The sequence below is a fragment of the Chlorocebus sabaeus genome, chromosome 1 (assembly GCF_047675955.1).
Source record: "Chlorocebus sabaeus isolate Y175 chromosome 1, mChlSab1.0.hap1, whole genome shotgun sequence".
Lineage (NCBI taxonomy): Eukaryota > Metazoa > Chordata > Mammalia > Primates > Cercopithecidae > Chlorocebus > Chlorocebus sabaeus.
Window position 1 is genome coordinate 29,402,156 of NC_132904.1, and position 27,647 is coordinate 29,429,802.

At 40.9% G+C, this 27,647-nt stretch overlaps 1 protein-coding gene across 2 annotated transcripts in view; it reads left to right on the top strand.

Moving 5' to 3' along the window:
• Positions 1 to 27,280, top strand: part of PAMR1 (peptidase domain containing associated with muscle regeneration 1) — a 97,580-nt gene extending 70,300 nt beyond the window's left edge. The window contains exons 7-12 of one of the 2 annotated variants that reach the window (XM_037999516.2): positions 7,397 to 7,447; positions 17,311 to 17,523; positions 19,320 to 19,386; positions 22,837 to 23,069; positions 24,334 to 24,626; positions 26,211 to 27,280. In XM_037999516.2, coding sequence (XP_037855444.1) covers positions 7,397 to 7,447; positions 17,311 to 17,523; positions 19,320 to 19,386; positions 22,837 to 23,069; positions 24,334 to 24,626; positions 26,211 to 26,747 — 1,394 coding nt within the window. In that variant the 3' untranslated portion in view covers positions 26,748 to 27,280. The remainder of the gene's footprint in view (positions 1 to 7,396; positions 7,448 to 17,310; positions 17,524 to 19,319; positions 19,387 to 22,836; positions 23,070 to 24,333; positions 24,627 to 26,210) is intronic. The other variant, XM_037999517.2, reaches the window with a different exon arrangement.
• The last annotated feature ends 367 nt before the right edge of the window (positions 27,281 to 27,647 follow it).

Below are 27,647 nucleotides of genomic sequence, written 5' to 3' on the forward strand. Positions count from 1 at the left end.
TGACCTGTCTCTTAGGCACAGGCAGTTTCAGCTGTCTAATTAAATAGGCCATCCAAACACCGGAAAAGTGGTATCCGAAAGACATAGTGTACCGTGCCCAAGGACAATACTGATTAAGATCAAATAGCTAATTGTAAGCCTCAGCCTCTAAATTGCTGCCGGATGAAAAAATAACAGTGTGTGCAATCCAAGCATAATTTCACATAGAGAGAGAATGAGAATTTCTCATTCACACCCCCAGAGGGCTAGAAAACATCAGGGGGGAAGAATTCCATTGGCTGGAAAGGGATAAAAAGAGTTTTCAGTGGGGATTACATCACCAGTTGGTGTCATTATTCCTGGTTGGTGAAGACCTTCCCGGGAGTAAAAAATATTTGGTTTGGTCCAGAGTCACAAAACTCAAATATAAGCTGAACAGGAAAAAGTGAGGAAGAGAAGAGAGGCCATGTGATGGCTGTCTCTAAGAGTTAAGTACAGTTAAATAGAGTCGTGTTAAGTAGATTTCCAGGATGAACAATGCCCTGATGAGAAAGTTAATGCCTTTTCTAAACAGAACCAAAATTCTGTCACAAGTTGTTTCCTTGATTTTGGTGACAAGTGACAATGGGCGGATGGCAAGAGTATGCTAAGATTTGAGACAAACATCTCTCCATCCCTGGCCCTTACTACCAGTTGGATGACAGTCATCAATTTTGCTGACTCTGGATCTGTTTCCTTTCCTGGAACTCTCAGATAATCTTATAGCTCCAAAACTCAGCTCATATTAAAGAAACAAAATAAGCACCCTGCCTGGCTTGGTTTTTAGCTCAGGTGGTATCTGGCAATCATAAATATTTCATTAACATAACATTTGCAAAAAAAAGAAGTATTTTTTTATGTATAGTTTTGTAAATCACTGTAAACTCTTTCTGAAAGCAAGCAGGGTATAAGTAATTAAAGTAGAATAAAATAATTTAGAAGCTGAACAAGAACAATAAAAAATAAAGTATTAGATGGTATGGAGATTAAAAGAAAGTGAACACACATTCATCTGGAGATGGAACCATTGCTGACTTTATTCTAAACATCTACTCCTTTCTTCCCCTTATCTAAGGATGGGTGCTGAGGAAATGTTGTTCACTAGAGTTTTGTAAATTATAGAAATGTTAATTTTTAAATATTATATCTTTCTAAAAAGTAGATCATTCTCCCTTTCCTGAAAAGAAAAAGGTAGCTGGACTTGATCATGCACACCATTTCTGTGCATGCCAACCCAACTGTCTTGCATTTTCATGTGCCTTCTGCCCTGTCTGAGACTTCCTCTGGCTCTCAGGGTGCACAGGCTTCTATAGGTGGGCAAATGGGAGGTATGAAGAGTTAATGTTCATCTCATCATCCTTCAACAAATGATTAATGACAATTGGTAGGTTATAACTCATATCCTTTCCTCTGTGAGTAGGATAATGATGAGACATGCTCCACACTGTCTCCCAGAGTTTCTAAACATCATTCCAACTCAGTTATGCCCTGTGGTAACCTCCTTGATAATGCGGTCTTATCTCCTTTCTCATTTATAATAATCCCCGCCTCATTTCCCTCAATCCACTGTTGGTTCTTCCTAAGATTGTCACCTAAATGAACTACTTGCACTCAAAGCCTTGTCACACAGGCGGCTTCTGGGAGAACCCAACCTAAGACACCTCATGAAGGTGTTTCCTTGAGGAGCTAACTTAATAGAGGTCTACAGCTTTGTATTAGTCATGGTTCTCTAAAGAAACAGGACTAATATAATTTGTATATATGTGTGTGTGTGTATATATATATACACACATTCACACACACACACACACACACATGCACACACACATATAAAGTATTGGCTCACACAATTATGGAGGCTAAGAAGTGCTATGATATGCTGTCTACAAGCTGGAGACCAGGAAAACTAGTGGTGTAATTTGAAGGCTGGAGATCCAATAGTGTAGACTTCAGTAAGCATCTGAAAGTCTAAGAACCAAGAGTGCTGAGGGCAGAGATGGATGCCCCACTCAAGCATTCAGGCAGAGAGATAACCCAGATTATCCCTTCCTGCACCTTTTTATTCTATTCTGGCCCTCAGCAGATTGGCTGATGCCTGCCCACATTGGGAGACAGCAATCTTTTTTACTCGTTCTACCAATTCAAACACCAATTTCTTCCAGAAACACCCTCACAGACACACCCAGATACAATGCTTAACCAGATATCTGGCATTTCATGATCTAGTCTAGTTGACACATAAAATTAAGTACCACAGTCAGGTAGATCACCATCTGGTTGTTTCTCTAAACTATTAGATAAGCCTTTGATTAATGCTGAATAACATATATTTTAGGGTTGCATTATCTGAAGGATACTCAAAATATGAATCATCTGCATTGCTGATTTAAAAAAATAATGTTAGATCTAAGAATTGATATTCCGTACACACACGTGTGCACATGCACAAGCTCTTCTCTGTGTGTCAGAGCAAGCCTAGTCCTTTGTAGGGTCATGGGAGTGAGTGGAGACTACAGTATTTGTGGAGAGAGCCTACAATACTTCCCAGAGGATTTGGTATCTTCTGAAGGGTTTGTTCAAACTTTGCTGTGCAGCATATTGGAAAATGGCTGCTCCTATCATAAAGAAGTGTCTCTGGGTCTCTTCTAATTGTCTCATCTCTTGTAATTGTGCCCTGATCAACTGTCCACAATGCATTAACTACACGAATGTGCCCTGGTTAAGTGGTGATCTCTGCATCAACAGTTCTATCTAGTACCACAAGGAGAACACAAATAGGATAAAACTGGGAGCTCCAATTCCAACAAATCTCCGGTGATTATTCTCAGCAGAAGCATTTAAATTAGAATTTGGTTCCATTTAACTCAGCACTCTACCTGTAGATTAAGACATTTCTTTTCAGACAGCACGGCAGGCTAAGTGGTATGAACCCACTTCAGTTAATTGCACCTGATGAAATCTTTGCTACAATCTAGACTACAGTCAACTTCTGGGGTTGGTTAGTGTTTGCTGAGACCCTACATCTCATTCAAATTCATCTAAGGACCCATGATTACCTTTACTGTATTCATTGGTTCACAACTTATCTTCCGATGTAATTATAGAAGCAAAATTAAGAAAGGCACTAGTCACTTAGGAAGAATTGGTGCAAGTGAAAAAAATTATATATATTTATTCTCCCCATTCTTACTCTCTCTCTGTCTTTCTCCTTTTCTGGTCAGAATGAGTTGAGTTGGCCCAAAGAAGTAAAGCTGAATTTCCTGCAGTGACATCCCTTCAAGTACTAGTTGAACTATTAACTCTCTTTTTTGATTGAAAAAGATTGTGCTGGGTAAAAATCTGACCTGGGGAATAAGTGGAAGGAAAGCCCCAAATCTTTTTTTTGTTTGTTTGTTTGGTTTTTTTTTGGTGAGTGTTTAAGTGAAGCTGGAGAGAGCCTTGAAAAGTATAAAGCACCTTAGTAGAATAGCTTGAACTGGCATCACTTCTATTTCAGGGTTTAAATTAAAAAATTCTAAATGAAACATACAGAAAAACATCTTCTAATGGCTTATTCAGCTGGGCACAGAGGAGGCACTCATTAAATATGTGAAGATCCAAGAAAATGAATCAAATCAATAGTTAATAGCACTTCGTCATTCTGTGTGACATGCTGGACTTCTGAAAGGCAAAGCAGTGCTTGAACTATTTGGCTTCTAGGGGCTTTTTGTAGCTTTCAGCTCCAAATTTGAATTTATGGCTTGGAGACTTAAGCAAAAGGAAAAGACATATATTCATGCAAGGCTGGTGTATCATATTAAAATTCTAGATTCATTTGTTCATTATAGACAGGCATACATTGGTGGATAACAATAAATTAAAGAAGAGGTCTGTTGTCTCACCACAGCTAGGATCTACTCCTGAGTTTTGTGTTTATCAGAGGATATGGAGGGGGCATCCGTTCCCAGGTTAGGAATGAAGAGTATGGACTTCCTTTTCACACATTTAATATTATTGATTTCACTGGAGGACATAGAAAACGGTGTCATGAGTGTGGACTGAGGAACCACTTTTCCTGAAAATAACTCCACCTTGTCCTGATATAGTTAATCCCTGATATCACCATCATCCTGTCTACTTCCTATAGAATTTATGGACCTGGTCATCTCAGCTACTTTTATGTTGAGTATGACAATCAGATGAGAAAAGGATGTCACTTTACTTGCCTTGAATCCACTAAAATCCGTCTCTCAGACCTGTAATTGAGGCTCTTGAAAAAGGCAGTTGCTGTCATTCTTGGGGCCTCCTCTGTGCCCCAGACTTGTAAAAAGGTTACTTGCTTTACACAGACAGCACCAAATCATCAGAGGGAATCCTCTCATGGCAGATTTTAGGTCCACGCTATTTAGTCAGGGAAGCCTAATGTCTTAGACTACCTAATTCTTTCAGGTAAAACATCTTGGCTTGTGTGCGGCTGGCCTGGAGCCCGACGTGAGTGTCTCTGTGGAGGTTGGAGGTCCTCTCATGAGGACCTGGCCTCTACTTGCTTGCCTAATCATACTTCCCAAGATCTTTTCACTGCCTAGGAGTGCTGCACACAGGGCCTGATGCCCAGGGTTAAGACAGCTGCCTTTTTGTGGTATATTCACCTCCAGGAGTCAGACTGAGGGAAGGCATGAGGGACTTTGATGTCCAGGGCTAAGAAAACAGCAGAGTTGTCTCAGGTTAGTTTTCTCTGCCAAGCAGACCTTGAGTCATGTGCTTGGGTCCAACTGATTTATCAAAGGAAGCACTCCCAGGATCAACCAGTAACAGAGTTGGGGAAACAAGATAAGAATGGGGATGGAATCAAGCAAGAGCATTTTCAACTGAACTCCCAGACTCAACCTGATCTCATGGGCTCTGTGGAGTATCAGTTACACCTCTAGAAACATGATTTGGGCTTGTAAACTTCCATACCCCTCAGTCATTGCCTACAGGCAACCCTGGGGTTGGCATAGGGAGACAAAAATCTCCTAGGTATTTTTCAACTCATATGAAGTACACATATCAAGTGCAGGGTGGTGGCCGTGCCCAAGGGCAGTCCTCTAAAAGTTGCAAGTGCCAGTTCTCAGCTGCAAGCACTCATGTAGAAGTTGAGGAATGGGTGCCTTGAGCTGGCAAAAGAATCTGGGAGACTTGAGTGTTCACTATAGAGCCATTCCAAAACCATCACATATGCTTCTGTAAACTGACCTGGCAGTGAACCACCTCATACAGTTGCCCAAAGGAAAAAAGAAAACAAAAATAAGAAAGGTCTTTCTTTAAATATTTATCTGAAACAATATCCCAGAGAAATGCACCTTTGATTCCTATTTTTTGTTCATGCAATAGCACGTAAGGGCATGCTAAACCTAGTGCGTTTCTGTCTGCAGGATGAATCCTGAAAGTAGCATGGCAATATGCTATTTATTATTAATCACAGAATATTTCACTTAGCAAAGCAGGATCTTGATGCTCCTTCAGGCCAGAAATGCAAATATTTTAAATTCTCATTTGGCTTTGCACCAAAAAAACCCCATCCCACTGAAGATAAATGAAACACTCATTAAAAACTCAAATAGGAAAGAATCATAAATCAATTCAATGGGGAGACACAAAGGTTTCTAAAAAGAGAATGAATAGGAAAAACAAAAGATTGTTTTGAAATCTGACCCTGGGGAGGAGCTCTGATGAGGTGCAGATGGCCTATGTACCCACCAGGTAGATATCTAAACTGGGAGGGCAAGTCTTAGAATTAACTTCAAAAGCATCATGGGAGACAGTGTGGCTTTGGGAAGCACAGAAAATAAATGAGAGATAAGAGAGAATAGTACCCAGTGGTTGTTTGATATAGGATGAAATTTGAAGGCTTTATTGTGCAGGATTAAAAGATACCAATGTACGGACACCGTGGTTGGCACCCAGAAGTGTGATCAACACCTTGGAATGAGGTATGGAAGCCCATCGTGGGTAGACATTACCAGGATCCCAGAAAATGGAGTGGAATATTGCATTACATTTGAATAGGCCCAACAATGGGCTTTTATACTTCTCTGTGGGGTTTTCTTTAAGATGTATTTGGGAAATTGGCATTTAAAGGCAGTTGGGGGCTTTGTGAACAAAGGCAAGTAAGGGAAAAGGAAACTGTACTATTTCAGTTACTTCTCAAAACTAGCCCAGCCAGGTAAGTGTTATCCTGTTTTACAGATGAGAAGAGCAAGGCTTGGGGAGATTATGTAATTTTTCCAAACCCTAGTTCATTAAGTGGAAGAATGAATATATTTCACCCTTTATCCCTTCCACCCTCCAACAAATATTTATTGAACACCTACTATGCGCTTGCTCTGGACACTGGGGAACCAAATGATTATCTGAACTCATATCTATCTGATCCTGACGGCCATTCTTTTTCCATTAGAGTCTAGTGAATAAACTTATTTAAATAATTTCATAGAAAATTATATTACTCTATGATTATGCAAGATATTAAAGAGATTTGTATGGGGTGGTGAGACTATGGGAACACATAAAAATAGGCGTGGAAGACTGAATAATGCTAGATTTAGACACTTGGCAGGGAAGATCCAAGCCGTTTTGCTTGATATGTACTTAACCCCAGAAACAACAAAAATAATAACAAACTTTTAGGGTCACATTTTCTGATTATAGAACTTTGGAAAAAATTATAAAGAAGCAAAATTTATTTTTAATGTTATAAGCCAGAGATAATAACTGTAATTATTTTAAAGTATGCTCTAGTTTCTCCCCCCCGCAACCCTTGGTTGCTTCATATTTATCTGGCTTTGAACTTTGTGAATCTGTAGGTTGATGTCTTTCATCAATATGGGAAAAGTTTTAGCTTTTATTTCTTTGCATATTATTTGTACTCCATTTTCTCTCCCTTCTCTTTCTTGGATGCCAATTACATTTATTTTTTAACCTTCTCACTCTATCACCTATGTCCCTTATTTTTTCCCATACGTTTTAAATCTTTTTGTCTTTTTTTGCTTCATTCTGAGTGTTTTTAAGCCATCTTTTAGTTTACTAATACTCTTCAGTGGTATCTGATTTGCTATCAAACTTATCCACTGAGCTTTAAATTCCTGCCCTTACACTTTTCTTACATGTTTTTCCCTTATTTTTTTTTTAAGGTTTCCAGTCTTCTGCTTAATCTTATTTTATTTCCTCAAACATATTCAGCATAGTTATTTTTGAGTAGTGGTAGATAACAACATTATCTGTATTCTTTATAAATGTGTTTCTATTGTCTGTATTTCTCTTGATTTTCAGTCTTGCCTTCTGTCTTAGTCATTTTGGGCTGCTACAACAGAATACCATAGACTGGGTGACTTAAACAACAAACATTTATTTCTCACAGTTCTGGAGGCTGGGAAGTCCAAGATCAAGGCGTCAGAAGATTCGTTGTCTGGTGAGGGCTTGCTTCAGATACTGACTTCTTGCTGTATCCTCATGTGGCAGAAGGAGGGTGGGAGAGCTCTCTGGGTTCTTTTTTATAAAGACACTAATCTCATTCATGAGGTCTCCACCCTTATGACCTAATCTACCCCCAAATGCCCCACATCCTAATACCATGATACTGGGGATTCGGATTTCAATATATGAATACTGGGGGGACACACACATTCAGTACATTGTACCTTCTATTGGATCCTAACTCAGAAGCATCACTTGGCTCTATCCTTATGACATTCTGTAAGCAATAACTTAAAACCAAATAATGGTTCTCATAGTTCTCCAACTAAGATCTTGTCAAGTTAAAGTTGTACCGTTGATTTAATATAGCTTTTCTGGGTTTGTGAGGAAAGAAATACTACATGAAAAGTACACATCCCATGTGCTTTGATTTCAGAAATGCCAGATTATAAAAGAATACACACCTAAGCATTATGGAAATATAGCTATATGCCTTGGGCACAGGTGTTTGTATGTCCTGATTCAGTTTCTCTTTAAGTCTTCTTTTAAAGTTTGCTTAGTGAAAGAAACAAAGGATCTAAATTGTTCTAAATCTCTCTTACTTTCAAGGGCTCAAAAACTCTCTAAAGTTTCTGCTAGTTAAACCCACATTAAATATAGTAGAGCTATGAGCCGTTAGAACCCTGCATTTGGAAAGTAATGGGGTGGGAGCCTAGTGGACCATGAAAGCACTTCCTTCCAAGGGAAGAAAAACCCAACAATCAGGCTTACCTGTCAAAGCCAACAATAGAAAGGATTTCTTATCCTCTGCTGAGGCACACGTGCCTAGAGTATAGTTCATTTTCTCTTAGTATTCCAAGACTGGTCTTAAATATCACTCAGTCTTTCTTGGCCATGAGCTCTATCTACCAATGGTCAAAATCGATGAGAAGCTCCACTTAAATTACACAAATTATAGCCCTTTAATAGGCTAATTGGCTACATATTCCCATGCCTGCTAGAACTAGGCAGCCCTTGGGGGCTGTGAAGAATAGGGCTCCCTTCTAAGCAAAGATACTTTTCAACTCCAGTTGATTATTGCTACATGGGAATACAGACCCAGAGTTTCAGATCTGAATTATGTTAGAAATGAATAATATAGATTTTTAAATGAAATCTCCCGATTTTTATGTCTGCAACGAATTCCATTTTATAAAACCTTCAGGCATAACATATTATGCTTTTGAGACAATTTCAGTCTGTGGGCCCCAATGGGTGCTTATTAAGCTCAATTTTCAGAATGAATGAGTCTGTGCTATTAGAAGCTGCCACCATCAGTGAAGCAACATGGACTGCTTTATCTGCCTTTTCCTCCCACATCATGGAGGCATTTCTGAAAATATAAGCACTGGAGTTTTCTGAGTTCACTTGAGCTCAAGAAACCCATTACCCTTTTTATACCATCACAGTATTTTTAAATAGTTTACTCAGTGGGGTCCCTTTTTTATAATTTTACACTTTTATAAAATGGGAGTTTTGGATTCATTTGCCAGAAAAAATGCTGATATTACATAGTCCAAAGGCATACAGAGTGTCATTGAGATCAGCTTCCACATAGTCTATGGATGGTCTTAGAGTGGACAAACCAGTGATTTGGCTAATTGTTGCAGCCTTGCCAAGTTGCACATAGGAAAGTTATTTATTTTTAATTCTCAAATATTTTAGAGGTGTTATCTGAATGGAGAATTTTTTTTGCCTGGAGGCAAGCAACTGAGTTGCTTGGAAGGCAGTTGTAACAGTTACAGGGAAGAAAGCATATCAAATGCATAATTGTGGGGGCCAAGATGGCCGATTGGAAGCAGCTCTGGTCTGTGGCTCCCACTGAGAAAAATGAAAACAGCAAATGAATCCTGCACTTTCAGCTGAGGTATCCAGATCCTTTATTGAGACTGACTAGGTGGTTGTCATGACCCGTGGAGAGCAAGGAAAAGCAGGGTGGAGTGATGGCCCAGCCAGGAGCTGCATGGAGTAAAGCAAACTCCCACCCCAGCCAAAGGGGGCAGTGAGTGATGTGCTACCCTGCCAGGGAAACCACAATTTTGCCATGGATCTGTGCAACCCATGATCAGGAGATCCCCTTGTGAGCCTGTGCCAACAGGGCCTTTGGTCTCAAGCACAGAGCTGTGCAGTCTCTCGGAGGCTGCTTGGGTTGCGGCCAGTGGCAGCAAGCTGGAGACTGCCTAAGATGACCAAGTTCCCAGGGGGAGGGGAGGCAGCTATCACTGCGGTTTCAGTTGGCCATTTTTCCCCACTGGTCCAGAAAGGTTGGATGGTTTGGGTGGAGAAGAATTCCTCACAGTGCAGTACAGTGACTGTGGCAGATTTTGGCCAGACTCCTTCTTTAGGTGGGACCTGGATCCATCCCTCCTCACTGGGTGGCACCTCCCTGCAGGAATTCCAGCAACTCCAGCCAGGGATTTATGGACAGAATCCCAATCTTCCTGGGACAGAGCCCCTGTGGGGAGGCAGTCATGATCTCCTGTTCAACAGACTTAGTCTTTCCTGCTTGCTGGCTCTGAGGTGGCTGGTAGTCCAGACAAGTGGAATTCCCCCCAGTGCAGTGCACCTGCTCTGCTAAGGGGCAGCCAGATTGCTTCATTAAGCAGGTCCCTGATCCCGTGCCTCCTTACTGGGTGGAACCTCCCAACAGGGGTTACCAGACACCTCATACAGGAGAGTTCCAGCCAGCATCAGGTTGGTGCTCCTGTGCAACGGAGCTCCTGGAGGAAGGAGCAGGCAGTCATCTTTGCTTTGCTGTAGCCTCCACTGGTGATCTCTCCAGGTGTGGGAGGGACCCAGGTGAATAGAGTCTGGAGTGGACCTCCAGCAAACTGCAGCAGCCCTGCAGAAGAGGGGACTGGCTGTTAAAAGAAAAACAGAAAGCAATAACAACATTGACAAAAAAAGACCTCATAAAAATCTCATCCAAAGGTCAGCAGCCTCAAAGATTGAAGGTAGATAAACTCATGAAGATGAAAAAAAAAAAAAATCAACATAAAAGTGCTGAAAATTCAAAAAGCCAGAGTGTCTCTTCTCTTCCAAATGATTGCAACACCTCTCCAGCAAGGGCACAGAATTGTACTGAGGCTGAGATGGATGAATTGACAGAAGTAGGCTTCAAAAGGTGGGTAATAATGAACTTTGCTGAGCTAAAGGAGTATGTTCTAACCTAATGCAAAGAAGGTAAGAATCGTGATAAAACACTACAGGAGCTGTTAACCAGAATAATCAGTTTAGAGAGGAACATAAATGACCTGATGGAGCTGAAAAACACAACACAAAAACTTCACAATGCAACCAGAAGTATCAGTAGCTGAATAGACAAAATGGAGGAGGGAATCTCAGAACATGAAAACTATCCTGCTGAAATAAGACATGCAGACGAGATTAGATTAAAAAAAAAAAAAAAAAAAAAGAAAAGAAAAGGAATGAACCAAACCTCTGAGAACTATGGGATTATGTAAAAGGACCAAACCTGCAACTGACTGGGGTAGCTGAAAGAGATAGGGAGAATGGAACCATGCTAGAAAACATACTTCAGGATGTCATCTAGGAGAACTTCCCCAACCTAGAAAGACAGGCTAACATTCAAATTTAGGAAATCCAGAGAACCCCAGCAAGATATTCCATGAGAAGGTCAACTCCAAGACACATAATCATCAGACTTTCCAAGGTTGAAATGAAGGAAAAATGTTAAGGGCAGCCAGAGAGAAAGGCAAGGTCACCTACAAAGGGAATGCCATCAGACTAACATTGGATATCTCAGGAGAAACCTACAAGCCAGAAGAGATAGGGGGCCAATATTTAACATTCTTAAAGAAAAGAATTTCCAACCCAGAATTTCATATCCGGCCAAACTAAGCTTCATAAGTGAAAAAGAAATAAAATATCTTTCAGACAAGCAAATGCTGAGGGAATTTGGCACCACAAGACCTGCCTTGCAAGAGTTCCTGAAGGAATCACTGAATAGTGAAAGGAAAAACTGTTACCAGCCACTACAAAAACACACTGAAGTACACAGACCAATGACACTATGAAAGAACTACATAAACAAGTCTGCAAAATAACCAGTGAGCATCATGATGACAGGATCAAATTTACACATAACGATATTAACCTTAAATGTAAATAGGCTAAATGCCCCAATTAAAAGACACAGAATGGCAAGCTGGATAAAGAGTGAAGACCGATTGGTGTGCTGTGTTCAAGAGCCCCATCTCACGTGCAAAGACACACATAGGCTCACAATAAAGGGATGGAGAAAAATTTACCAAGCAAATAGAAAGCAGAAAAAAGCAGGAGCTGCAATCCTAGTTTCTGACAAAACAGACTTTAAACCAACAATATCAAAAATGATAAAGCAGGGCATTATATAATTGTAAAGGATTCAATTAAACAAGAAGAGCTAACTATCCTAAATATATATGCACCCAATACAGGAGCACCCAGATTCATAAAACAAGTTCTTAGAGACCGAAAAAGAGACTTAGACTCCCATACAAAAACAGTGGGAGACTTTAACCCCTCATTGTCAATATTAGATTGTCAAGACAGAAAATTAACAAAGATATTCAGGAGTTGAACTCAGCTCTGGACCAAGTGGACCTGATAGATATCTGCAGAACTCTTCCCCTAAAAACAAAAGTATAAATATTCTTCTTGGCGCCACATAGCACTTACTCTGAAATTGATCACATAATTGAAAGTAAAACACTTCTCAGCCAATACAAAGAACTGAAATCATAACAGTCTCTCAGACTGCAGCACAATTAAATTAGAACTCAAGATTAAGAAACTCACTCAACCATACAATTATACGGAAACTGAACAACCTGCTCCTCAAAGACTCCTGGGTAAATAATGAAATTAAGGCAGAAATCAAGAAGTTCTTTGAAACCAATGAGAGCAAAGAGACAACATACCAGAATCACTGGGATGCAGCTAAAGCAATGTTACAAGGAAAATTTATAGCACTAAATGCCCACATCAAAAAACTACAAGGATCTCAAATTGATATCCTAGCATCACAACTAAAAGAACTAGAGAACTAAGAAAAACAAACTCCAAAGCTAGCAGAAGACAAGAAATAACCAAGATCAGAGCAGAGCTGAAGGAGATCGAGACACAAAAAAACCTTCCAAAAATCAACAAATCCAGGAGCTGGTTTTTTGAAAAAAATTTATAAAATAGATAGCTAGCTAGATTAATAAAGAAGAAAGGAGAGACTAATTAAAGAATAAAATAGACACAATATAAAATAATAAAGGGGATATCACTACTAACCCCACAGAAAGGCAAACAATTATCAGAGAATGCTATAAACACCTCTGTGCAAAGAAACCAAAAAATCTATGATAAATGGATAAATTCCTGGACACATACACCCTCCCAGGACTGAACCAGGAAGAATTTGAATCCCTGAATAGACCAATAACTAGTTCTGAAATTGAGGCAGTAATTAATAGCCTATCAACCAAAAGAAGCCCGGGACCAGACGGATTTACAGTCGAATTTCACCAGAGGTACAGAGAGGATCTGGTCCCATTTCTTCTGAAACTATTCAAAACAATGGAAAAAGGAGGGACTTCTCCCTAACTTATTTTATGAGGCCAGCATCATCCTGAAAACAAAACCTATCAGAGATGCAACAAAAAGAAAAACAAAACTTCAGGCCAATATCCCTGATAAACATCAATGCAAAAATCCTCTATAAAATACTGGCAAACCAAATCCAGCAGCACATCAAAAAGCTTATCCACCATGATCAAGTTGGCTTTATCCCCACGATGCAAGGCTGGTTCAACATGTGCAAATCAATAAACATAATTCATCACATAAACAGAACTAAAGATGGAAAACACATGATTATCTAAATAGACACAGAAAATGCCCTTGATAAAATTCAACATCCCTTCATGTTAAAAACTCTCAATAAACTAGGCATTGAAGGAACATACCTCAAAATAAGAGCCATTTATGACAAACCCAAAGCCAATATCATACTGAATCAGCAAAAGCTGGAAGCATTCCCATTGAAAACTGGCTCAAGACAAGGATGCCCTCTCTCATCACTCCTATTCAATGTAGTACTGGAAGTTCGGGCCAGGGCAATCAGGCAAGAGAAAGAAATAAAGTGTATTCAAACAGAAAAAGAGGAAGTCAGATTTTCTTTGTTTGTGGATGGCATGATCCTATATCTAGAAAACCCCATCATCTCAGCCGAAAAGCTTCTTAAGCTGATAAGCAACTTCAGCAAAGTCTCAGGACACAAAATCAATGTACAAAAATCATAAGCATTCCTGTACACCAACAGCAGACAGGCAGAGAGTCAAATCATGAATGAACTCCCATTCACAATTGCCACAAAGAGAATAAAATATCTAGGAATTCAGCTAACAAGGGAAGTGAAGGATCTTTTCAAGGAGAACTAGAAACCACTGCTCAAGGAAATCAGATAGGACACAAACAAATGGGAAAACATTCCATGCTCATGGATAGGAAAAATCAATATTGTGAAAATGGCCATACTGCCCAAAGTAATTTATAGATTCAATGCGATTCCCATCAAACTACCATTGACATTCTTCACAGAATTAGAAAAAACTATTTTAAAATTCATAAGGAAACAAAAAACAGCCCATATAGTCAAGATAATCCTAAGCAAAAAGAATGAAACTGGAGGCATCACACTAACCTACTTCAAACCACACAAGGCTACAGTAAACAAAACAGCATGGTACTGGTATAAAAGCAGACACATAGACCAATGGAATAGAACAGAGACCTCAGAAATAAGACCATACATCTACAACCATCTGATCTTCAACAAACCTGACAAAAACAAGCAATGAGGAAATGATTCCCTGTTTAATAAATGGTACTGGGAGAACTGGCTAGGCATATGCAGAAAATTGAACCTGGACCCCTTCCTTACACTTTATACAAAATTAACTCAAGATGGAATAATGACTTAAATGTAAGATCCAAAGCTATAAAAACCCTAGAAGAAAATCTAGGCAATACCATACAACATAGGCACAGACAAAGATTTCATGACAAAAACGTCAAAAGCAATTGAAACAAAACCAAAAATTGACAAATTGAATCTAATTAAACTACAGAGCTTCTGCACAGCAAAATAAACTATCATCAGAGTGAACACACAACCTACAGAATGGGATGAAATTTTTGCAACCTATCCAACTGACAAAGATCCAATATCCAGAGTCTACAAGGAAATTAAACACTTTACAAGAAAAAAGAAACAATCCCATTAAAAAGGGGGCCAAGGACATGAACAGACAGTTCTCAAAGGTACTGGTTTTGTACCAGTACCATGCTGTTTTGGTTACTGTAACCTTATAGTATAATTTGAAGTCAGTTAGCATGATGCCTCCAGCTTTGTTCTTTTTGCTTAGGATTATCTTGGCTATATGGGTTCTTTTGTGGTTCCTTATGACTTTAAAGACATGTATGCAGCCAACAAACATTTGAAAAAAGCTCAACATTACTGATCATTAGAGAAATGTAAATAAAAACCACAATGAGATACCATCTCACAGCAGTCAGAATGGCGAGTATTTAAAAGTCAAGAAACAACAGATACTGCCAAGGCTGTGGAGAAATAGGAACACTTTTACACTGCTCATGGAATGCAAATTAGTTTAAGGTGATTGAACTAATTTGGTGATTCCTCAAAGACCTAGAACCAGAAATACCATTTGACCCAGCAATCCCATTACTGGGTATGTACCCAAAGGAATATAAATCATTCTATTATAAAGATACATGCACGTGTATGTTCATTGCATCACTACTCACAACAGCAAAGACATGGAATCAACCCAAATGCCCATCAATGATAGACTGGATAAAGAAAATGTGGTACATGATACACCATGGAATACTATGCAGCCATAAAAAGGAACAAGATCATATCCATTGCAGGGACTTGGATGAAGCTAGAAGCCATTATCCTCAGCAAATTAATGCAGGAACAGAAAACCAAACACTGAATGTTCTTACTCGTAAGTGGGAGCTGAATGATAAGAACACGTAGACACATGGAGGGGAATAACACACACTGGTGTCTGTTGGGGGGTTAGGGGAGGAGGGGAGGAAGACCATCAGGATAAATAGCTAATACATGGGGGGGCTTAATACCTAGGTGATGGATTGATAGGTGCAGCAAACCACCATGGCACTCGTTTACCTAGGTAAGACACCTGAACATCCTGCACATGTATCTGAAACTGAAAATAAAATTAAAAAAAAAGAAGGAAAGAAACAAAAGCATAATTGCATTGCACAGAGACTGTTTTACAGGGATGAGCCTGTCTGTGTCTTAGAATAAATGATTTTAAGGAAACCAGAGAGTCTACTAGAAAAGGAGACAGAAAAGGTGGCAAGGGTTGAAAACTACTGGATATCATGATCAATGCCTGTGTGACAGGATCAGTTGTACCCCAAAGCTCAGCATAATGCAATATACTCAGGTAATAATTCTGCACATGTACCCCCTGAATCTAAAATAAAAGTTGAAATTATTTATTAAAAAAAGAAACTAAGATCAGTTGTGGTGGCTTACACCTGTGATCCCAGCACTTTGGGAGGCCAAGGTGGAAGGACAGCTTGAGCTTAGGAGTTCAAGACCAACCTGGGCAACATGGTGAAACCCCATCTCTACTAAAAATACAAAAATCAGCTGGTGTGTGCCTATGGTCCCAGCTACTCAGGAGCCTGAGGTGGGAGGATCACTGGAGCCCAGGGGATGGAGGTTGCAGTGAGCCGAGATTGTGCCACTGCACTCCAGCCTGGGTGACAGAGTGAGACCATGTCTCAAAAAATAAATAAATAAATAAATAAATAAATAAATAAATAAATAAATAAATAAAATTTTTAAAAAAAGAATGGAAAGGAAAGAAAAGAAAAGGGAAAAGAAAGTAGTGAGGCTGGTAAAGTGGTACTCAAATCAAGTAGTCAAAGTTTGAATTCTCTGGGAGCTCAGTTTCCATAGGCAAGTCATGTTCAGTACAGTGTCATAATCTATTTGAGAGAAATATGTTACCTATCTGATAGAATATTTCCAGAATGTATCTAAAAAATCCTGTTTAGTGCTCAGAATAGCTGCTGATGCCATTTCTACTTTAAATAGCCATTCAACAGGAGTCAAAGAATAGAAATAGCTCTGTAATGAGTATCAATACTTACATGGAAAGTTGTATTTGGAGATCAAGGGAAATTTATTGTATCTCTACAATTATATTGTCCTCTAGTATTTTTAACTATAACTTTCAACACACTTATTTTCCTAGAGATTAAATATGAAATCTAAATTAACTTCACGTATCTACTCTTATTTCTAAGCAGCTCTACTTTCTGGGTACAATACAAATAGGAGATGGAATAGTTTTTAATTGCCCAAGCTTTAAAGAATGAGGGAGATAATACAACAACACTGAAAATCAATAATCCTTGTATACCGATAATGAAATTTAGGTGAGATATTTATTTTACTCAGGGCTGCCTAGCTCCTACAGTTTGAGAAAGAAATGGACAAGATGATATAAGAGCCAGATTTGGCATCAAATTTATTTCTATATAGAATTAGATATTTTCAATTTAAGAATAAATTATGAAAACAAGGGAAATACATGTCTAATATATGAATTTTCTATTATGCGATTTCTTTTAGTAATACTTTTGAGCACCAAGTCCTATATCATTGTATTTTTAGTTCAATGAAACATGAAAGATTCTATTCTAAAATGGAATAACTCAGACTTTTAACAATTCTCCTTTTCTTTTACTTTCTTTTAGTCCTTGAAGAAAGAAACTGCTCAGACCCTGGGGGCCCAGTCAATGGGTACAAGAAAATAACAGGGGGCCCTGGGCTTATCAATGGACGCCATGCTAAAATTGGCACCGTTGTGTCCTTCTTTTGTAACAACTCCTATGTTCTTAGTGGCAATGAGAAAAGAACTTGCCAGCAGAATGGAGAGTGGTCAGGGAAACAGCCCATCTGCATAAAAGGTAACTTACAATTGTTTCTGAAGCCTACAGACATTGATGAAGTTGCTAGACCTTTTGGTAGCTCCTTTGCATGTTTTTAAGCCCCTGGAAAAATGCCTTTCTCTCTTAAGTCCCTTCTGAAACCATATGTAACTCTGAGGTTGGAAACCATCCTAAAAACATTTCCTTCTTTTTTTTTTTTTTTTTCTTCCTCAAGAGGACCTGCTTTCCCTAATTACAACACCTCGAGAGGTGATCAAGAAGAGGAATGTAGTTATCAGAGCAATTTAGGAAAGATGACAGGGCTGAGTTTAATATATGAAAATCCAAGTATAGAATTGAGGCAATGTATAAGCATTTACATAGCTCCACTTATCTACTTTCTATGCAGTATTAAGTTGATGCAAGAAATAAAAGAACAAAATAGATGCATCATCCCTACCAGCCTATGGAGGGGGAGGACTGAAGATGTTAAGATGTTTAAAAACAAAGACAGGGAGTAAACCCTTGTACAGTCAAGGGATAGTTATAGGAAGAGATGAGTGGTGTAAGTTCAGCAAAAGGAGAGATCAATGATCCTGAAATAGGGACAATTGCATGAATCCAGTAGGACTGGAGCCAGTCTGGAAAGCTGGGGAGGATTTGTACATGTGAAGAGGAGTTGGGATGGTATTCCAGATGGAAGACAGAGGAAAAGAAAAGAGGTGTAGGCAGAAGTGAAGTCATCATGGTAAACTCAAAGTGAGGCAATCTGGGAATCAAGGGGTAAACTTAAATACGTAGGTTGGACAGAAAAGTGGAATACTGAATAGAGACGTTTGAACCTTCTCTATTGGCAGTGGGGACGTATAGTTTCTCACTGAATTGATTCACTAGTTGCTTCAGGTTAACAGCCTCTCTATTTGGGGGCAGGCCACAATGATCTGGCTGTTTACTGGGAAGAAAACATGTCCTTGTCCTAGATTATCCAGATAATTGTCTTAATCCTCCACTTTGCCTTCTGGGTGTTTGTCAACAACCTGAATCATGGGAAAAGGAATGAAAGGGAATGGTTTGTGAAAGGAATAAATCACTTTAGACTTTAGCCAGAAGCGACCTTCATCCCCACCAGCACAAATTCTGATTTTTATTTCATTAAGTATGGGAACGGTGTCACATATGTCCTTGGAGATTTTTGTCCACTCTTCTCTTACAAATTAATACAACCAAAGTTCTCTAAGTTGCTAATTAGATGAATGTTGGCTGCCTGATTGGGAAAGTGAGATGGGAAGGATTCCTTTTCACTCGTGAAGAAAGAGAGACTTCAACAAAATTAAACTGGGCTTTGAATTGCCCTCAAGTGATTGTTAGGGGCCTTAACGGCAGAGAAAGAACACGAAGGAATCAGTTTTCCAAGACTTATCTATGGTTGACACTGCTGTCTGGTGTCAAAAGAGAACCTTCTAATTCCCCATGTGGGCTACGTTTTAGAACCTTCACTGAATTTTATTCCATTTTGATCAAGTTTGCTAATTACATTCACATGAACAGATGATCCTACTCTATGATGCCATTGTCCCAAATCACTCAGGTGGGGCAGCCTTTCAGAGGCATCTGGTCTTCTTAGATTCTTCAGAGGGTGCTGTCAATCAAGATTAAAGGCAGCAAGCTCTTTTGTAAAGTGAGATGTTCAAGCTTGGCTGACATGTCTTGCCTCTGAGAGCCTGGGGAATGGGCACCTGGTGTCCAGAAGTGGGAGTCAAGTATGAATCTGAACTGAATAATGTGAACAGTGAATATGGAAAAGGATCGTGCAGCATTGTCTTTTTTATTTCTAGCCTGCCGAGAACCAAAGATTTCAGACCTGGTGAGAAGGAGAGTTCTTCCAATGCAGGTTCAGTCAAGGTGAGGTCGAAACACCTGCACTCTGCCCTAAAGGCTAATGAGTATTTCCACTTCCATTCCCCTTCCACAGTTGTGTTTGGCCAAAGATGGTTTGAGGTTTCTTAGGGACATTTAGTGCTAACTGGTCATGAAAGAATAGGGCTTGTTAGATGGAGGCTTATTAGCCAGCTGCCTTTAGCCAAGAGGTAGCAACTGTTGGAAGATGTACAAATTTCACTGGATCGTGGGAAAGTAGATGACTGGTGGAAAGCAAGACTTTCAGATGATCTTTGAGAAAATGGACTTGAATCCTTGAGTCTTCCTGAAATTACTATGTACTTGTTAGGGCAGCTTCTAGGAAGATGACATTTCTGTTAAACACAGCCAGCTATAATTTAGGAAGTTATGCTTGGAGGTAACCAGTGAGATGAGGCAGGCTGGGGGAGCCCAGGAACTGGAGACAAATGACCAGCCACACAGAAGGATGTGAGCCCTCTGGTATGCTCAGCCTTTCTCCTGGGAAGACAAAGGTGGGGTCCACCTGGTGGGGAGGGAGTAGCCCCTTTCTACTCATCTCTTCTACATTCTCCTTCTCACTCTCCCCACTCAGCTACACGGGCCTCCTTGATTTTCCTCTATCACTTCAAGCACGGTCGTGCTTTGGAAACTTTACACTGTGGCTCCTTCTGTCTGGAACCTGCTTCCACAAGATCTCAGTGAGGTTTAATGCCTCTCTCCCTTCAGTTCTCTGCTCAGTTTTTGCCTAACAGAGAGAGATCTTCCCTAAATATCCTTTTAAAGATAGCAATCCTATCTTCACCCTGACTGTCTAGTGGACCCCTTTAGCCAGAATACGCTAGCCTTTACTCTGTTTCTGTTTTTATCTTAGCATCTCTCTCCACCTGTTGTCTCACATATTTTTTAAGGGTTTATTTGTCCAATTTCTGTCTCCCTCACCCTCCCCAAAATGTGAAAGTTACATGTACAGGAACATTATCTGTTTTGTTCATGCTGAAAGTTCTAGTGCCTACAACAGTATCTGCCACATAGTAGGCATTCATGAATGAATGAATTGAATTGACAAACAAAGGTTCAAGACCTGAGTCTGCCTCTGTCTTTAGTGCTGGGTATTCTTCAGCAAGTTCCTAAACCTGCTGAGCCTTAGTTTTTTCTTTTGAAAAGCAGGGATAATCATAGCAATCTGCCTCTGGGGATTGTTTTAAGGATTATATGCAACACTAATAGCTAACATTTATTGCATATTTGCTCTGTGTCAGTTGCTCTTCTGAGTATTTTCTTGCATTAGTTCATTTAATCCTCACTATAACCTCTGAGGTCAGTATTTTTGTTATCACCATTTTATTACAGATTTTATTATTTATATTACAGAGGGGTAAACTGAAGCTCAGAGAAGTTAAGTAACTTGTCCAATGTCACATTGCTAGAAGTGGCAAAGCCAGGATGTAAATTCAGTATCTGGCTTCATGGCCTGCTCCCTTATGCACTATACTTTGAGTCTTATGTAAAGGCTGTAGCAAAGCACCTTGCACAAATAATTCATCGGAAAGTGATTTCTCACCTATTGTTAGAAATAGTAACAGCGAATTCCGGTGACTGAAATTGACCACAGCCAAGTTCCCTGAAATATTCATAAGTCAGAATATCCATCAGTCTCTCACCCCTCCTCAGGCTGTCTCCTTCCATTTTTGTCTTTTTCCTTTCAGGGGCAAGGCATTTCCTTGGAAACGGTGGCAGTGAAATTCAAATTCTGCCCTCTTTCCTGATCTGTGTGATTTTCCTGGGCTGGACTCTCCACTAAGTGGGATCAACCTGTTCTTCCCAAAGACACATGCTGTAGACAGGCCCCTGCACTATTCAAAAAGACTACTGGGCTTCCTATTTTTAAAGCAATATTAATGGGAGGTTAGGTGGCAAGGTGCCAGGTTTCTCAAGTAAAGGAAAAAGCAAGGCTGAAACTTGGTTTTAAGTATCTGTTGGGAAGACAGGCTGCTGAAGTGGAGGGTATCCCTATCTCCAGCAGCTACCTCCTCATCCAGAAGCCCCCAACAACAGTGTATACCTTCCATGGCCAAGGGAGGAGCTTGTTTGCAAGTTCAGGAGCTCCCTGAGCTACAGACCTCGTTATAAACATGAGCTAAAGATTTGTTGAATGAAATCAAGAGGCTTGGAATATTTGCTCTGAGCCAAGCACTGTATATTAAATAGATTTCTTATGATGATATCATATTGGTGTGGTGGGGACACCAGGGTGGAAATTGTGACTGCTAAGCACTGCCTTGGGTACCAAGTTTCTTTACTGCGTGCCTCTGAGTACTTCCACTTGCCTCTCTGCGCTTCCTTTGCCCATTCATTAAACAGGGATGAAAACATAGATTCCTAAAGGAATTTCAGCTTTTCAGGTGACAGTCATTAGGTGCCAATATAAAATGAACACAACCTGCAGAATGTGTGCACATCTTCCCCAAGAATCCCTGAGTTGTCTCTGATGGCTCCAACTTCAGGGCTCATTTAATATCCCCTTTTCCCATTTATACACAATGCTTCATATTTCTCCCAATCAATATGCCCTGAGAGAAAGTTCTATTCTCTGAGGTGTACTAATTACACCTGCTAATTGCTAAATCAAGCTACTGTATCAACACAGTTTAGTTCAAGTCAATTCCTAATATCGCCCCATTATGATAATGTTTGGAGAAAAAAAAGTCTAGATTTATCTCATTCAAATTAACTCCTTTTTCTGTTTAATGTTGCAATTAATTTCTGTGTGTGTGCATGTATAATGTACCTTTGGATAGCAGCTATTATGCCAGATATTATTCTCTTTGGTTAAAATCTTAAGCAGTTGGAATCATGCCAGGAATAGACATAGAGACATAAAATGAAGATTGAAGTGTACAAGATAATTTCCTCAGTGGGAGAGTCGAAGTGTGTGTGTGTGTGTGTGTGTGTGCAAGAGAGAGAGAAAGAGAGAAACAGAGAGACACAGAATGAGAAAGACATTTTTGGCTGGGCAGGGTAGCTCACACCTGTAATCCCAGCACTTTGGGAGGCCAAGGCAGGTGGATTGCTTGAATCCAGGAATTGAACCCGGGAATTCAAGATCTGCCTGGACAACATGATGAAAACCCATCTCTACAAAAAATACAAAAATTAACTGGGTGTGGTGTTGCATGTCTGTAATCCCAGCTATTCAAGAGGCTGAGACACAAGAACTGCTTGAACTCGGGAGGTAGAGGTTGCAATGAGCCAAGACCGCATCACTGCACTCCATCTTGGAGTGAGGGACAGAGGGAGACCCTGCCTCAAAAGACAGACAGAGAGAGAGAGAGAGAGAGATTTTTTCTGTTTCTGTAACCAAATATCTACATGGGACATGGCATGAATGCTAAAGAGGCCACAATGACTTTCTCTCGCCCTGCCCTTTCTCTGGGCCCATGTTTCCTGACCCAGGGAGACACCATTACACCAACTATACTCAGCGGCCTTCAGCAAGCAGAAACTGCAGAGCGCCCCTACCAAGAAGCCAGCCCTTCCCTTTGGAGATCTGCCCACGGGATACCAACATCTGCACACCCAGCTCCAGTATGAGTGCATCTCACCCTTCTACCGCCGCCTGGGCAGCAGCCGGAGGACATGTCTGAGGACTGGGAAGTGGAGTGGGCGGGCACCATCCTGCATCCCTAGTGAGTCAAGGCTCATTCTTGGGCTTGAGCATGCTCCATCTTTCGTGGCTGCCTGAGAAAAACCATTAACCCTACCATTTGGGAAAGCATCTCCAGTGCTTTCTCTAGTTTGGTGATATCTGAAATTCCATAGTTAGAGCTTTTTTTCCTTTGGCTTAACCTTACTACCCAGGAGAAATTGACTCATTAAATCTTAGGGGCATACGTTCTTGGGTGATTCTGTCATATTTACTTAGAGAAAAGGGTCATTAAGTCACCAAGTGGGGAAAGGGGTTAAAGGTGCCAGAGGGCCTCAAGTTACATAATCTTGGCTACCCTGTTTAAGCCCCAATTTTTATACTCATCACCCAATGATACTAATTGGGTACTTGTTATTAAGCAATAAGGTATTAGGCCAGGCACCGGTGGCTCATGCCTATAATCTCAGCACTTTGGGAGGCCAAGGTGGGCAGATCATTTGAGGTCAGGAGCTCGAGACCAGCCGGGTCAACATGGTGAAACCCTGTCTCTACTGAAAATACAAAAAAAAAAAAAAAAAAAAAAAAAAAAATTAGTTGGGTGTGGTGGCACATGCCTATAATTCCAGCTACTTGGGAGGCTGAGGCAGGAGAATCATTTGAACCTGGGAGGCAGAGGTTGCAGTGAGCCAAGATCATGCCACTGCACTCTAGCCTGGGTGATAGAGTGAGCCTCTGCTTCAAAAAATAAAAAATGTAATGAGGTATTAATTACATCATAAGGTTATAATGATGAATACTGAGATAATATGTGGAAGTGTCTGGATTAGGGGCCTGCATTTACTAAGCTGCCTTCCCCACCCTCTTTGTGAAAGGAGAACAGTATGGTTTAGTTCGTTGTGGTTATGACTATGAGGATAGTCAGGATATTTTGAGTTTGTTTACATGTACCATCTCATTTAATCTCCTCAAGAGCTCTGTGAGACCATTATTAATGTTCTATCCATTTTACAGGCAAGAAGACAGAGGCTCTTGCCCAAAGTTCTATTGATAGTAAGTGCCTGGGATCAGAACTCAGGTTTCATTTGACTGCAAAGCCTCCAATTTTAACCCTAGATTTATAGTTAGCCATGTCAAGGTGGGTTGATTCATATTTAAGGGGAGAAGAAAACCAGGTTACTTGGCTTAGTGGTCATCACGCCCATAGGGTTCACCTTTCCAGATCTGTGCTCTCTGGTTGAGTGATACATTCTCCTTTGGATGGCAAAGTCTGAGTTTATCTTACTAATCCGGTACTTTCTCCATAGTCTGTGGGAAAATTGAGAATGTCACTGCTCCGAAGACCCAAGGGTTGCGCTGGCCATGGCAGGCGGCCATCTATAGGAGGACCAGTGGGGTGCCTGATGGCAGCCTTCACAAGGGAGCATGGTTCCTGGTCTGCAGTGGTGCCCTGGTGAATGAGCGCACCGTGGTGGTGGCTGCCCACTGTGTTACTGACCTGGGGAAGGTCACCATGATCAAGACAGCAGACCTGAAAGTTGTTTTGGGGAAATTCTACCGGGATGATGACCGGGATGAGAAGACCATCCAGAGCCTACGGGTAAGAGAGGGCTTGTACTTGGAAGCTGGGGCTCTGGCTTAAAAAACTCCAAGCATGGGAGAGTAGTGATTATGCCAAGCCCTGTCCCCTTAGCATGTCAGCAGCCAGCCTGGAGCCTGGCATATAGCAGTGTTCAATATTTCATATTGAGATACTAGACGGGGGCATCTAGAAAGACTGGAGTCTTTTTTCCACCTTGATTATTTTATAAACAAGATAGAGGCAAAGTCATCTATCACTGTGGTCATCAAAAGTTAATCACCTAAGAGCAAAATGTACTTCTCCTGGTAGCATATGTCATAAATTGTAACAAATTAAAACTTAGTGAAATTATTTGTTTAATGGCTGGCTCTGCCTGAAACTGTTAGCTCCATGAATGTTGCGATTTGTCATTGTACCCTCACAGCGTGGCACAGTGCCTGGCTCAAAGTGGATTATCAATAAATATTTTTTGAATAAAAAAAGGTTAATCACCTATTACACTTGGGCACTGTCCTAGGTAGACAGAGATGTTTTAACCTAGATACACTCCTAACAAATTTATAATATATGTCTGTCTTTCCCTTCCTTCCTCCCTCTCTTTTATTCACCTACCCATCTGTCTATCCATCTATCTGTTCATCCATCCATCTGTCCATCCATCCATCCATCCATCCCTCCCTCCCTCCATCTATCTATCCATCCATCCATCTGTCCATCCATCCATCCATCCATCCATCTATCCATCCCTCCATCTATCCATCCATCCATCCATCTCTCCATCTATCCACCCACCTCTCCATCTATTGTTGAGCCCCCACAATGGGCCTTCCACTGTAAGTAGACACAGAAAAGAATAGAACACGTTTTATTTTCTCTGAAAAGTCCACAGTTGAGTGGGAGAGACAGACAAATTTATCATAATCAGTGTGACACAAGAGAAGCCCCAAGGCAATATACTCAAAGGAGATTGAGGTAATAGAACATATACATAAAAATTTTACAAGATGTGTGCTCCTACAGGCTCCCATCAAAAGGCATGACCAGCAAGGACTGGGAAAATCAGGGAAGACTTTGTGGGAAAGTCTTGTGGAATATTCTGAGCATAGCTCTATTTGCTGACTTGAATGTAAATGAAATGTTTACAGTGGACCAGAGGTTGAAAACTTAGCTTGTGAGGGTTTGTGCCTTGATGGTACTGACACATATTTTTAATCATTTATTTATTTGCAAGCATTGTTTAACATCAAGATATTTCAAATAAAGATTTGGAATTCATTTTCTGGCAAAACTAGAATGCTGGTCCCATTTCAGCATGGAGTGGCTGACTGCAGTGATGTGGCCGCTGCCCATCTTAGATGGCTGTGCAGCCTCAACTGTCCACTTCACTTACTTAATCCCACTTTCCAGGCTGTAGATAGCACTTTGGTTTGCAATCCTGAAAGTAGAGCAGTTGTTTTCCATGATTTCTTGAGTAAAGTATCTCCAAATAATTGTAGCTGCCTTTTAGACATTTTCTCCCAAAAATTTAGCCCCAAGCCTTGCCTGTTCTTGTGCACTGTGGAGCGGCTCCTCACCATTGCTGCCCATTCCTTGCATTTGTAGATTTCTGCTATCATTCTGCATCCCAACTATGACCCCATCCTGCTTGATGCTGACATCGCCATCCTGAAGCTCCTAGACAAGGCCCGTATCAGCACCCGAGTCCAGCCTGTCTGCCTCGCTGCCAGTCGGGATCTCAGCACTTCCTTCCAGGAGTCCCACATCACTGTGGCTGGCTGGAATGTCCTGGCAGATGTGAGGAGCCCTGGCTTCAAGAACGACACACTGCGCTCTGGGGTGGTCAGTGTGGTGGACTCACTGTTGTGTGAGGAGCAGCATGAGGACCATGGCATCCCAGTGAGTGTCACTGATAACATGTTCTGTGCCAGCCAGGACCCCACTGCCCCTTCTGATATCTGCACTGCAGAGACAGGAGGCATCGCAGCTGTGTCCTTCCCGGGACGAGCATCTCCTGAGCCACGCTGGCATCTGATGGGACTGGTCAGCTGGAGCTATGATAAAACATGCAGCCACCGGCTCTCCACTGCCTTCACCAAGGTGCTGCCTTTTAAAGACTGGATTGAAAGAAACATGAAATGAACCAGGCTCATGCACTCCTTGAGAAGTGTTTCTGCATATCCATCTATACATGTGTCATTGCGTGAAGCAGTGTGGGCCTGAAGTGTGATTTTGTCTGTGAACTTGGCTGTGCCAGGGTTTCTGACTTCAGGGACAAAACTCAGTGAAGGGTGAGTAGACCTCCATTGCTGGTAGGCTGATGCCGCCTCCACTACTAGGACAGTCAATTGGAAGATGCCAGGGCTTGCAAGAAGTAAGTTTCTTCAAAGAAGACCATATACAAAACCTCTCCACTCCACTGGCCTGGTGGCCTTCCCCACCTTTCAGTGTCACGAATGCCATCAGCTTGACCAGGGAAGATCTGGGCTTCATGAGACCCCTTTTGAGGCTCTCAAGTTCTAGAGAGCTGCCCGTGGGACAGCCCAGGGCAGCAGAACTGGGATGTGGTGCATGCCTTTGTGTACATGGCCGCAGTACACTCTGGTCCTTTTCCTTCCCCATCTCTTGTACACATTTTAATAAAACAAGGGTTGGCTTCTGAACTACAAAACAAATGTGCTATGCTCTTATTTCTGCATGCTGTTTCTCAGAGCGACATGTATCAGGGCTGATGACTTGGTGACAGCCCTTTAAAATAGTGCCAAGGGCTATCATTCCCAAATAGTGTGTTTGACAAAGTCAATATCATCTTTTTAATACCAACTCTTAGAGCTCAGTGGGTCATGGGCCAGGGGAGGAGGGACATGGGTACCCTACGATAAGGCACAAACAGAAACACCAGAGATTCGATGATTTTTAGGATTGCCTCTGCTTCTTGTCTTCTAGATCCAGCACAAAGTCCTGCTTTGAACCTCCATAAATCTTCATGGAATGCTTTTATAGCATATGAATTGGAGTCACATATTAACTCACACTAAGTTT